The following is a 13,598-nucleotide window of genomic DNA, read 5'->3' as shown; positions in this document are numbered from 1 at the left end:
GGTTGGGAGTGGGGAATGGCTAGCTGACTGAATAGAAAGGAAGCAGCAGCCCAAATAGGAATGAGGGAGAATAGCGGAACTGAATGGAGCAATGCAATAGTTGCAAGGTCCGACGTAAGTCCGGAAAGTCCGGAATATTGGCAAATAATTAAATGGAATGAGCTAACCAATACAATGGGTATAAGCGGAGGTGGGGTCAAAGTCCAAGGTCGGAGCTAAGACCGGAGGTTCCGGAGATGGAGATGTGAATGGGATTCCGGAGCAGAGGTCCGGAGTCGGGAGCATAGGTTTTGCATACTCGTCTGGAAGGTGTCGAGGTTGGGGTCGGACCCGGAATGTTCCGGAGTCGGACCGAAGGTGGTGTCCAAGCCGGAGGTGGGATAACCTCTTGGGAGTCGGCAAGGAGAAAGTGACGGAAGGGAAGTAGGGCTCCGGAAGTCGGAGTTCAGAGTTCCAGGAGCCCGGAGTGGAGGTCGGGATTGTATGGATATGACATTGAGATTAGCAGCCGAGTCTGTCTTGATGGATCTGTATAAACCAGGTGTGTGTGCAGAGTCCGGGTCAGCTATGACGAAAACTCCCAAGATGTAGGAAAGAGATAGTTCTACTGACACGCTGGCAGTGGCATGGTTGCCAGTCTTGTAGCCTGTCAACTCTACGTAGCCGAACTTTCCATCGCCCACGAATTGGATGGTTTGTCGGATATCTTTATACATTATGTGTATGCAGATATTTCAATGTTCGATTAGGGATATGGAAGGACTGGGAGGGAAAAAATGACTAACTGTCAGGGTTCAGCACCCTGCCTTAGGGTGCCCCGGACTCCCCACCTACTTTACCCCCTTTTATTCTTTGACCGTTGCCTTGTTGTTGCCTTTGTGTGTTGTGTACACGCGCGCGCACGGGATAGCGTGGGAACTTTCTGAGCGAGCAGCTCGCCCAGAATGTTCCCATGGGTCACAGCCACAGTTCTGGGCGAGCAACTCGCCCAGAACGTTCCCATGCTTACTGGGCACTGCCACCTGGATGTTCCCTCTGGGTCACACTACACAACTCTAGGAGCTGTATAGTTGTGGGCATGTGACCCATTCCTTTATATAGCAACCATGCGGGGAGATGAGACCTTTACCCTTCTTCTCATCTCATGCCCCGCATAGGCAAGTGTATATATTCCCTTTCTTTTACTATACATCTCATGCCCCGCATAGTGTGAGGACAGGTTAGATGGGGGCTGAGGTCAGGGAGCCTCCGAGTCCGAGGCCAGGCCCTGACACTAACCTACATGGAATACTCCTGCCCTATCAGTATATCCTTGATCTCCTCCAATGCCAGGAAGGACTTTGGCAATCAGCCATCCACTTGTATCCTTCCACGTCCCTCTATCGTGCAGCCAAGACATGAGTCCATTGCGAATCAGTTTAAGGTGTCCTTAAAAAAAGAAAGAAAAGAAAGATACCCAAGAAACCTGCTGCTGACTCTGATCCCCTCAGTAATGTTGATAGGATGGGGTTGGCTCAGTTGATAGATGAACTCGATGTGACCCCAAAGTTCAGCCTCGAGGGCTGGACCTGTGCCACCTTTATTGTTAGCTACCAAGCTGTTCCCCAGGAGGGCAAGATCTTGGTTAGCATCGAGTGGTGATGCACAAGTGGCAGTGATGACGCTGATGTAGGCAAGAAGCTGCAAAATTGCAGCGAAGACCATCATCCCTCTTTCGAAGCTTAAAGCAGGGAAGAGTGTTTGTTTGGGTGGTGAGGACCAACATTCGGCAGGGCTGAAGTATGTTGGGCAGTGAGTTGATTCCATGATTGCGCAGATTCTTCTCCGGAGCTGATGTAGGGGTGTACCCTTCAGTTGCACAGGACGGTTTTCCAATTTCCACAGCATGGGCTCCGATATGGAATGAGCCACCGAACAATATGTAATATACTTGTCTACTGACCTGATTGACATCCTGGGAAGAAAACAATGGTGAAGCATAGCGTTTCATAGGATAACGAGCGTGAATGAACAGGGCATAGTAGTCCATGGGAAGGCATAGGACATGGAGGCAGCGATCATGCTTGTTTCCTGTGCATTGCGAACCCATAAACTGCACACCAATACGAATGGACATGTTTCTTGAAATCGACGATTCATTCCAGTCGTAATAGAGCTTGAGTAAAGCTGTCCATACCGATACCGAGATAAGTAAATTTGTGACACCTACTACTCGTGACCCAATGAATATAAAACGGTATGTGGGGGTTGCTGGTCAACCAACCTTCTTAGATAGTGTTCAACCGTCTGAGTAGCTGCACCGATGCTCTGGTGCACTGAGAGAAAAATATAGCCAGAAATAAGTTTTACGCAAGGGCCTGAAGGGCCCAAGAAGCTCTGGGAGCTCGTGACTGATTTTTTCAATTACAATACATTGTGCAACGGTCCCCGGTCGAATGTATTGCTGGCATCGACTTCCGTTGCATCATCATCGTCGCCAATGTCGTCAACATCATGAAAGTCATTCTTCATCTGTTTTGCATGTTTTTTTTTTTTTTTTGTTCAACTTGTATTTTCACTTAGTGCCAATTAAATGTTTTTAACTTTATCACATCCTCATCATCGTTATTCCACTCCACTTTGCCAGTGGTTGCTGTTGACAGCCTTTCTGTTATAAAAATGGGGCCTAATTGGCCCATTTCTATAGCGTCCGGGTGCAGGAGGGGGCCATGACATTGAGAAGATGTTACAATTAATGTAACAGATGTTGTAACAGTGGGGTTTACAATAACATGGACATCAGGTGTTTTGGGTGATAATCGTTGGTTCAGTTGTTATTATTTACATGTCACGTGATATTATACTGCATAGAGCCCATAAGAGGCTAAAAATGGGAAAATCCCATTTCCATAACACTTTCTGTCTTTTATCATGTCATAGTGAGGTTTGCAATCTCAACCCAACGAAGAGCTCCATGGTGTTGCTTATTTTGAAGCAAATAGAGGTGAAATACAGCTGGTGAGTTGCCTTTTTCGTGCAGCTTGTAAGGGGTTGGTGTAGGTTCCAACCCCAGTTCTCCTCAATCCTCAGGTCGTCAATAAAGTTGAGCTGTATGGAGCTTTAATTATCAATGATGGGGAGGAAAAGGAGTTCTCTTCCTTTTCCCAAATTCCCACATTATTGTATATACATTGTTTATACATGTTTATTATGGGACACATATAGAATGAAGATAATGAATGGGGTTACCACTCCTTACACAGCTCAACCCGTTCAACACCCATCAAACATGATATTGACCTTCTATTTGGTTTGGGGGATACATGCAAGCAACACCCTCTTCCCTTCCCTAGATAATGCCCATGGTTGTTGGCTGTCTCTTCCTTCGTGGCTCCGAGCCTTGTGCTGGTGCATTTTTACACTTGCAACCTGGACTGGTATCCCTCAATCAGTGGTTGGACTGCCACTTAACAAGAGCTAGGGCTTACACAGTGGCCTTTGCCTTTGGGTTTGTGCTAACTAGTTGAGTTGGAGTCGGAGTGGTGTCAGGCTGGGGATGTACTGTAGTGGCAGCAGACTGATGGCCTGAAGATCTAGAACACAACTAGCCTCAGTTCACTTTATTTGCCAGTAGACTGGATGCACCCACTTGGATGGTAAGTTCTCAGATGATCCTGTGTCACCCTCGATTGAGTTTTGGCCATCTCTCATGCCAGCACTTGACCTTTACATAGAGAAGTCAGGTTGTGGATGGTGTCTTGAACTTTTAGAAGGCTTACATGGATGTTTCCTTTTGAAGGTTGCTTTCCAGCATTGCAGCCTTGTTGACATCACTCATCAATGTAAGCGCCTCAAGTTGTTCACACTTCTTTTCCACTTGACTTGCTGTCAGTCGAACCCACTTGATCTGACCATCCTTCCATCCACCCAGCGCTTGCCCCAGATGAGCAGCATTACAGTACTTTGGCTCAATCAGTCTACCACTGTCATATCTGTGCATACCCGATCCCGACCCAACTTCTGGACCTCCTCCTTCCCCACCTCCGGAGTCCTACCCTACCGCTGTCCGTTCTGATACTCACCTTCGGTCCTGGAAACACACCTCCTCGTACTTCCCATGCCACCTCCACTCCACCTTCCCTCTCCTCCCCTATCTCCATCCACTCCGATACTCACCTCGGAACGAACACCGCCCCTCGCCACCCTCCTACTACTCCTCCTCCTACTCCTCCACTCCTCCCTCACAACACCTCCACCCTTCCGTCATCCTCCTATGCTTCTCCCGTCCGCTCTGATACTCACCTTTGGACCTAACAACTCTCCTTTCCGCCACTCCTTCCCTCTTCCCTTTCTCCTCTCTCTTCCCTCTGGTACTCTTCCGCCGACCTCCTGCCAAGTTATGACCTTCCACCACTGTCCCACACTTCATACTCGGGCACCACTCATACCTTGCTCCGAGCCTCCATCATAGTCCCTACCTCGGACTTTGACTCCACCTCGGCCTTAGTCCATTGCATTGGTGACCTCATACTATGTAAACACCATTGCCAATATTCCTCGGACTTTCAACCCCGCCTCTGTAAGCTCTGCAACCTCTGAGCTTCGCGGATCACCTTCAGCACTTTCGCCACTTGTAATGTATTTCTCGCATTTTCCCCTCATCCCTATTTGGACTGCTGCTTCTTCCCATTCTAGCCAGTTAGTCATCATCCCCACTTCTCCTCATCCTCTTGCCCCTCTGGGCCTCGCCCTCCCTACCTCCTTTTGAATGTATCACAGGTTCTGCCTTATGACCTTCGGTACCGCTCCGCTTCTGTCATCCCTTTGTTCCTGTTCGGATGTCTTCATTCCAATTCAGATCCCCTTTGTTCCTTGTGCTTTTGCCCCCTCCATTATATATATCGGCGCTTGTACATACTCATTTTGGGCTCAGTCCGAAATGCCCCCTAGAGTCTTCCTGCTCGCCTACTGTGAAATTAAGGACCAAATGGACAAACAGCAATGGCACAGCGCTCCGCTTGAGTCGCTGAGGCCAAGGTCCTTCCACGCTAAGTCTCCGATTCCACTCCGGAGTCGTCTGAATCCATGCCTCATCTCTAACAACCACCTGGATAACCAGTCATGTCAATCTCAACGCTGTATTTGATAGTCATATTCAAGTAATTCTGAGGCAACCATTCCATCCTTATGTCAGGCCTCCCAGTTATTTTGCCTTCACATTTTGATCAGTGCATGCCAGAAGACTTGGGGGTGATGTCACTTATGGAGACTTTCCCTTGTTGCCACGGCCAGGTCAGAGCGCATGTCAGCTGCTTTTTGCCTGTAACCCTTGACCACAGCTTGTTCTCATGTCTGTAAGTAGTCGTATACCAGATTCAGTCACTTACTGTTTAAGCTGCCTGTTGTATGTGCCTCCATGAGGCAGGCTTGCACTCCCATATCTGCGTATCCCACAGTTGTCCAGAAACTTTTTGCTTTGTCTGTTGCCCAGCAAACTGGTGCAAACAAATCTTTGGCTTGGCTCTTAGTCATCATGAGAAGTATCTCTATCCCACACAGCTCGTGAACTAACTTCACCTATTGTTTTTCCTTAGCACATCTTTCACTTTTTTTAGCATTGGACATGTACTGCATTTAATATTTGGTTTTGTGCATGTGTCGTGATGGAGTTCATGGACAACTCAGGTGAGATCACTGTTTGCTTCAATGCCCGATTCTGGATTTTAACCATGATGCCCTCTAGGATGACATCTGCATAGTATTCATCTGTATTAAAATCGCCAAGGTATTCATCCTTGTACGCAAGATTGGGCAATCTATTCTCTGGGACATTTGTAAGTGTATGCTTGCTTTGACTATGAGCACCTTCTTACCTTTGCGGCATCATGCCTCGGCCTCGGCATGAGCCCATGCGTTGGAGAGCATGGGCTTCCGTGTCTCCTTTGGTTTCGACAATTTATAGATAATCTGGTTCCTAATCTGTTGCTTGGAATAGCGGTGACTATGGCTTGAAAACTCAAGGGCAATAGCAGACACTTGGGACTCGAAGGGCACTTTCAGTTCCATAACCTGCTGATTAAACGCTTGCTTAACGATCTCTCTCTCTTGTCGCTTGGCCGCTGGGGCTGTTGGTCGCATCAGTAAACATTACTCAGGTATGGAGATGGCAGCTCTGACTTTACCTTGCGGTACAGATGGGTCTGGCATCATGTCCACCCAAACAGGAATTTGAACAAAACAACAGCAAACTGATCCTATTCAATTAATTTATTATGTAAAATCCAACTTGGGCTTTAAATTTCAAGAAAAATGGTAAGCGATTTTTCGGCATATTTCAACTGGACAGTAAAGTTGATTTACACATTCATCGTTGAACATGTAGATGATCTGTCTATGCCCTTGGCCCTGCTGCTGCCATCTTTGCAAGTAAGTATGCCTCATGTGGTGTACGTTCGAAACGTTTTACCAACAAGGTGTGGTAGTCAGCTTCGTTGAAGTCCTCAGATTGAGCTAACAGGATCATCAAGTTGATGTCTGTTTTGCTAAGTTCTTGATCCTTTTCAGGAAGCTCATAAGACTCGATGGCTTGGTACAATGAAGTGGAAGCACCAGGTGTGGGGACCGCCGAACTCTCCAATGGGAGTGGTGCCTTGGGGACTTGTAAATCAGATTGCAGCATCTGCAATTGCAGAGCCTTCACGTTTTCCTGGGTCATTGGTGATGGCCCAGGTGTGGCAGCCACTGGAATTCCAGTATGAATCATTTTGTTTGATTCCCCAGCTTTCACTGATGATGGCACAATGGAGGCAGTGGTACTGGTTGGAGTACGATCTACGTCGACCAAATCTTGAGCACTAGTTGGCCATAGGTATGGATGAACTTACATTTGAGTGGTACCTCTACATCCGATGCAAGTGAAATGCTGATGACATGCTCACTGATGGCCTTGGAGTCTGAGATCTGATCCTCAAGCCTTCCCCATAGGCTGGACAAACCAGATGCTGACCGCTGTGCCAAATTTCTGGGAGGGCTTGGAGGCATTGGAGTTTCCCTCCAGGATGAAACTGTGGGCATCTTGAATGCGAGCGGTGAAGGAGAGAACGAAGGTCAGTTGGGAGGTTCAAACGAGACCACCACCAAGCTGTTCCCTGGTTCTTTAGTTAGGATGGGGAAGTGTACTAGTAATATTTGTTGTAATTATAGTACCAATCCGAGTGTTTTGGCTAATTCTATTTTATGGGTTAGTCTAAAAGTTTCTGAGAATTGACTTACAGATAAACAAAGCCCTGCGGAGCTGTTCCTCTATTGTAATTTCTCAATTTGTCTGGGTGTAATTCTGTGTAGGATTGTTTAATTTGGATTTTAACTTGAATTAAATCTTTTACTTGGTGAATTTCCAAAGATTCTACTCAATTAATGGGTCGAGATTGTGTCTGAAGTGTCCCTTGAGTTTGTTTTATTTTTGTCTTATTTTATTGCTTGTTTTAACAGTAGCAAAATAACTGTTTTGTGTTTACACTTTGAAATCTGGAGTGTTAACCAGCTCTCCTGTTGAAATATTCACTTAATATTTCTCTCCTTAATTGCTGCCTTTTACTACAGTGGCAATCTTAACTGTATATCACTTTTTCACACTGGAGTGACAACCAGAAATGCTTGAGAAAAATAATACTCTATTTTCTTACTTCTCTGAGGGGGGCGAAAAGTCACAGGAAGGGTCTCCCTTTTATACTCCTTGGGTTACCTTCCTTTTTTATGCTCTGCCTCGTATTTACAGGATTTATTTACAGTGTATTTTCCTCAAACTGAATAAAAATGAATTTTTCACGCTATAGTTCTACTGCGGTCAGACTGCGCCTAGAATCCTTATTGTCCTTCCTCGCCTAAGCTATTTTAATGGTTCAATTAGAACCTGACTGCACTGCATTTGTTGCAGTTTTCTATTTCAAATTCTGTCATATCCATTCCCGGCCATCGACTTCCGGTCCCTCTGATCCCTCCGTTCCAACTCCGCTCCTCCCTCACTAACCTCGGAGCCCCCGTTATTCTGCAATCCTCTCGGTACCCCTCGATGGTCACCACCCCCCTAGGTTCTAATTGCCAGTCAGTAAGTTAGGGCACGGACGTGTCACTAGGCACAGCGCTCTTGGCAGAAGTCGCTGAGGCCGAAGCCCTCCGTTACGGAGACATTCCTTCGTCTCGACCCTGGTCTCTGACAGTATTTTTCTACTCCCTGACTAGTACACATCTTGTATGGCACCAAAAGTCCTTCGCACTCGTTCGCAACTATGCACATTAGTTCCCAACTCCGCTTCACCTTCCCCAGAACCTCCTCAGCCTGGTCCCAGTCGATTGGCGAGAAACCCAGTTGAGTTTCGAAGCTTTTCTAACCTTGAAACCCCTCTCCCATCGACTCCGATCATGCGCCCCGTTAGGAATCGATCACCAGTTGCAGACTCCGACTTCGGAGACACCACGGAACAACCCATAGATCCCGCCCACTTCTTTGGACTCGGTTCCGAGGTCCCCGACTTCGTCGACCCTCCTCCTGCTGATCCTCCCATCCCCACTGTCCCAACCACCGACGTTGCCGAACCCACCTCCAATGTGGCCATTACACAATTGGCCCAAGCCATTGCCAGTCTGGCTCGTCACACCGGACGACGATGACGACCACCATCTTCTGCTCTCCGGACCAAGGTCCGCGAACCCGAACAGTTCGATGGAAAGGATCCCAGAGAACTCCGAGTATTCTTGGTCCAATGCGAGCTCAACTTCCAGGACCGTCCCCTCGCTTTCGCTAGCGACCGTGCTAAAGTCATATTTGCGCAGTCCTACCTCAAGGGAATGGCCCTCGATTGGTTCGAGCCGGACCTGTTATTCGACCAGAATTCCACGCTTCGTCCGCGATGGATGAACGACTATCAAGAGTTCGTTAATGAACTTCAAACTAACTTCGGCCCTCACGATCCTGTGGGCGACGCCGAGGTTCAACTGATGACACTGGACATGAAGGACGGGCACCACATCAACAAATACGTCGTCGAGTTCAATCGACACGCCTCCCAACTTCACGGTTACGGAGAAGCCGCGCTTCGTCGTTTCTTCTATAACGGATTGCCGGAACGTATCAAGGATGATATTGCCAGAGTAGGTAAACCCTCTACTCTCTCTGAGCTTCGCACCCTTTCCCAAACTCTCGATGCACGCTATTGGGAGTGTAAATCGGAAGTTACACGTCATGCGAAACTGTCAGAACCGTGCGAAGGTTCGCCGAGGGTAGCCGTAGGCGACCGAGCGTTGCCCGCTAGTGATAAAGGCGTCCTACACCCGACCGAGCTTTAGCGAGGGATAAACCCCACCGATCTCGAGGCCGAGGCTACTTAGGCGAGTGAGCCGGGATTTCGGCTTCAACGACTCTAGGAGGAGCGTTGCGCCTCATTCTCGACGCGGTCCCGATACTTAGAAGGTCAGAGGTCTCACGGGGACAGAGGTAAGCTCTAGGGGGTAATTCTAGTTGATTTCGAACTACAGTACAGGCATTAGTTACAAGCCGTATATAAGCGCTAGGGAACTGAATAAGGAATAAGTCGCCAGATCTCGCGGAGATTGCGGGCAGAGAAAAGAAACAGGAAAAGAAACAAAGAGCACGTGCTCAAGACAGTGAAGGTCAAGCGTGACCTTTGCCGCGAGATAACAAGGTGCGGCGAAACATGGAACAACGGGTCGCGGCGCTCTGCGCCGCTAGGTCGTTCAACGACAAGGAGGAAAGGTGTTGTGGAGAGGTGGCGGGAAGTGGTTAGATGGCGACGGGCGGCGAGCGGAGTGTGCGGGGAGTGTTCGGGCATGGGAGAAGGTCAGGGAGGAGGTCGTCTGGCCCCGGGGAACGCCGGGTCGTGACAGAAACCCTCTTCCTCTAACGTTTTCGACAAGTCCACCGCCGCTTCTCGTTCCGACCCCGTCCCTTCCTCCTCCTCTTTCAACTCCGCTTCCGGTAGTAGGCCTCCGAAGGACAATAAGAAGTCCGAGGCCAGCTCCGCTAAACCGGACCTCTCGTCTAAACTCGGAGACAACGGTAAGCTCACGCCACAAGAGCGTAAGCGTCGTCTCGACGAGAAACTGTGTATGTTCTGCAGTCAGTCTGGCCACATGGTCAAGGACTGTCCCAAGTCTTCTTCTCGCGCATCTAAGGCCCGTTCGGCCCAGACTGAGGAGCAAGGATCCGCTTCCGCAGAAGCAAAAAATTAGTCCGCACCCCCGTGGACTCCACACGGACCGGGGGTTGCGATCCTTCCTTCCGTGCGCTCAAAGAAGTGCGTTTAAACGCGTCTTCCATTTCCGACTTATCCTCCCTCCACATTCCCGTTTCCTTTTCTCTTTCAAATGGTCTATTTTCTCCTTTCAATGTTGACCCTTCGGGCAATGTTCTACCCATTGTAGATAGTGTTGCTGATGTACCACTCTCTCCTCCGCCCCCTCCGACTACTTCCGTAGATCGACCCACCTCTCTCCGCTTCTCTTCTTCTTCTCCTCCTGTTTCTCCTCCGTCCAATAGTAGGACACAAAATAAACTTTTCCGCTCCTATGAGAACGTACCTGCACTCGTAGATTCTGGGTCTTCGGACTGCTTCATCGACGACACCTTCGTAAAAAAGCTGGCCTTGAAGACATACCAGATCAAACCCCTACAACTACGCCTATTCGACGGTAGCACCAACTCAATCATAACCCGTGCCGTTGATATTCCCCTCCACTTCGCTTCCGGAAACATCACCCCCACGACTTTCTTTGTCACATCACTGGATGGATCATGTTCCCTAGTCCTAGGACACAACTGGCTTACCCGCTACAATCCGTTGATCGATTGGGTCTCAAGCAGTATTACGTTCCGAACTTCCGAACCTACCAAGACAGTCACTCCGAGCTCTCCCCCGTCGTCTCCGGCACCACTGCCGTCGTCCGACATCCAACCATCTGATGTTTCGCCAGCACCTCAGTCACAGGCTGTTACTCCTCCATTACCATCTATCGAGTTCGTCAGCCGTTCCGCATTCGCGAAGGCTTGCCGACTTGAAGGATCGGTATCCTTCAGCCTAACCATCCCTTCCGAGGAAAGCCGCTTGAGGGCTGCCTCATCCCACACCGATTCCGTCGACCTCTCGGCCGTTCCGAAGGAGTATCACGAGTTCGCGGATGTGTTCAGTAAGAGCAAAGCCTTGATGCTGGCACCGCACCGTGAGCACGACCTAAAGATCGACCTTGAGGAAGGCACCTCCCCACCCTTGGGTACCATGTACTCCCTCTCTCCTTCGGAACTTGAGGCCCTCCGGGCGTTCTTAGATGAACACCTGGCCTCCGGTTTCATTCGCCCCGCTACTTCCGCTCACGCGGCACCGGTCCTCTTCGTCCGCAAGAAGGATGGATCCCTCCGTCTTTGCGTCGACTTCCGAGGGCTGAACAAGATCACCAAAAAGGATCGCTACCCACTTCCCCGCATCTCCGACCTCCTTGATGCACCTAGCCGTGCCACGGTCTATACCAGACTCGACCTCCGGCATGCTTACCACCTGGTTCGCATTGCAGCAGGCGACGAATGGAAGACTTCCTTCCGCACGCGCTATGGTTCCTATGAGTGGCTTGTCATGCCATTCGGTCTCACGAATGCACCTGCGGCTTTCCAGCGATTCATCAACACGATCTTTGCCGACCTCTTGGACATTTCTGTGGTAGTCTACCTAGACGACATCCTTACCTACTCGAAAGACATGGCTTCGCATCAGGAGCATGTCCGAGAGGTTCTTAGGAGACTCCGCAAACACGGCCTATACGCCAATCCGAAGAAATGCGAGTTCCATACAGACACTACGGAATATCTCGGTTACTGCCTCTCTCCTTCCGGACTCACCATGTCCATCGAGAAAGTCAAAGCCATCCAAGATTGGCCCGAGCCCCGTAAAGTCAAGGATGTCCAATCCTTCCTTGGCTTCGCTAACTTCTATCGGCGTTTCATTCACCAATACTCCGACATTGTGGTCCCCTTGACGCGCCTCACGCGTAAAGGAGCCCCCTGGCTATTCTCTGACGATTGCCGCTCTGCTTTCAACACCTTGAAAGAAGCCTTCACCTCCGCTCCTATCCTCACACATTGGCTACCCGACGCCCCCCTCATTGTAGAAACCGACGCCTCCGATTACGCGATCTCCGGAATCCTTTCCATTCGCTGTGATGACGGAGAGATTCGCCCCGTTGCTTTCCACTCTAGAACACTCTCAGCGCCGGAGCTCAATTACGACACCCATGACAAGGAACTCCTCGCCATTCATGACGCGTTCCGATCATGGCGTCATTACCTCGAAGGTTCAGGAACCCCAATCGACGTCGTCACCGACCACAAGAACCTCGAGTATTTCTCCACCACCAAACTCTTGACCCGGCAGCAAGCCCGCTGGTCAGAGTTCCTCTCCCAATTCCACATGACAGTCCGATTCCGTCCTGGAAGACTCGGAGTTAAACCAGATGCATTGACAAGACGCTGGGACGTCTATCCCAAAGAAGGGGATATGGACTACGCTCGCGTCAACCCGCAGAACTTCCGACCGGTCTTCACTTCGGAGCAGCTCACTGCGTCCTTACGAGCCACGTTCCTAGCTGCCACAGTAATCCGAGCAGCCGTACTCATCGACACAGAGGCTCTTCATCGAGACATCCTAACCTCCCTCTCCTCCGACACCTCAATCTCTTCTCATCTCGCTTCCCCCAACCTCCCCAACTCCCGCTGGTCTGTTGATGCCGAAGGCCTCTTAAGGCTGGACAATCGCATCTACGTACCGGATTCTAACAATCTCCGTCTTCGCATTTTGCGAGACAAACACGACCACCAACTTTCCGGACACTTCGGGCAGAACCGGACTCTGGATCTAGTGCGTCGTGAGTATACCTGGCCGGGCATCCGTAACTTCGTCAAGAGTTACATATCCTCCTGCACTTCGTGTGCCCGCGCCAAGGTCCCCTGTCATAAGCCTTACGGCTTACTCAAACAACTCCCCATCCCCGAACGTCCTTGGAACTCCATCTCCATGGATTTCATCGAACAGCTACCCTCCTCTTCCGGATTCACTTCCATCTTGGTCGTCGTGGACCGCCTGTCCAAACAGTGCATCTTCATCCCTACCCACGATACCATCACCTCTCCGGAACTGGCCAAGCTCTTCCTCCTCCATGTATTCTCCAAGCACGGAGTTCCATCCCACGTCACCTCCGACAGGGGTCCGGAGTTTGTCTCTCATTTCTTCCGTTCACTTGGTAAGGCCCTCGACATCCGCCTCCACTTCACCTCCGGTTATCACCCAGAAGGGGACGGTCAGACTGAACGGATGAACCAGACGCTCGAGCAGTACCTGCGCATTTACAGTAACTACCAGCAGGACAATTGGTCCGAACTCCTGCCTCTCGCAGAGTTCGCATACAACAACGCTCCGAATGCCACCACGGGCATCTCCCCATTCTTCGCCAACAAGGGCTACCATCCAAACATCACCGTCCACCCGGAGCGAGACCTGACATCGGTACGCACCCAAGAGTACTCCGTCGACCTCGACTCCCTCCACCACTTCCTTCGC

At 49.9% G+C, this 13,598-nt stretch overlaps 2 protein-coding genes across 2 annotated transcripts; both read right to left on the bottom strand.

Annotated features, from left to right (window-relative positions):
- Window positions 1-5,862: 5,862 nt before the first annotated feature.
- EI90DRAFT_3127052 (uncharacterized protein) lies at window positions 5,863-6,186 on the bottom strand (the record flags this gene model as incomplete). The annotated part of the gene is made up of 2 exons (XM_039063979.1): window positions 5,863-6,104; window positions 6,162-6,186. The coding sequence occupies 2 exons, from the start codon at window positions 6,184-6,186 to the stop codon at window positions 5,863-5,865; spliced, it is 267 nt and encodes an 88-aa protein (XP_038913494.1).
- A 184-nt stretch (window positions 6,187-6,370) lies between these two features.
- Window positions 6,371-7,053, bottom strand: EI90DRAFT_3127051 (uncharacterized protein; the record flags this gene model as incomplete). Its single annotated transcript, XM_039063978.1, has 2 exons — window positions 6,371-6,810; window positions 6,864-7,053. 2 exons carry the CDS (start codon window positions 7,051-7,053, stop codon window positions 6,371-6,373), a joined length of 630 nt encoding a protein of 209 aa, XP_038913493.1.
- Between the last annotated feature and the right edge of the window lie 6,545 nt (window positions 7,054-13,598).

This window comes from Cantharellus anzutake (genome assembly GCF_015039405.1).
Source record: "Cantharellus anzutake strain C23 chromosome Unknown EI90scaffold_41, whole genome shotgun sequence".
NCBI classification, from domain to species: Eukaryota; Fungi; Basidiomycota; class Agaricomycetes; order Cantharellales; family Hydnaceae; genus Cantharellus; species Cantharellus anzutake.
This window is presented reverse-complemented; position numbering and strand designations above follow the sequence as displayed.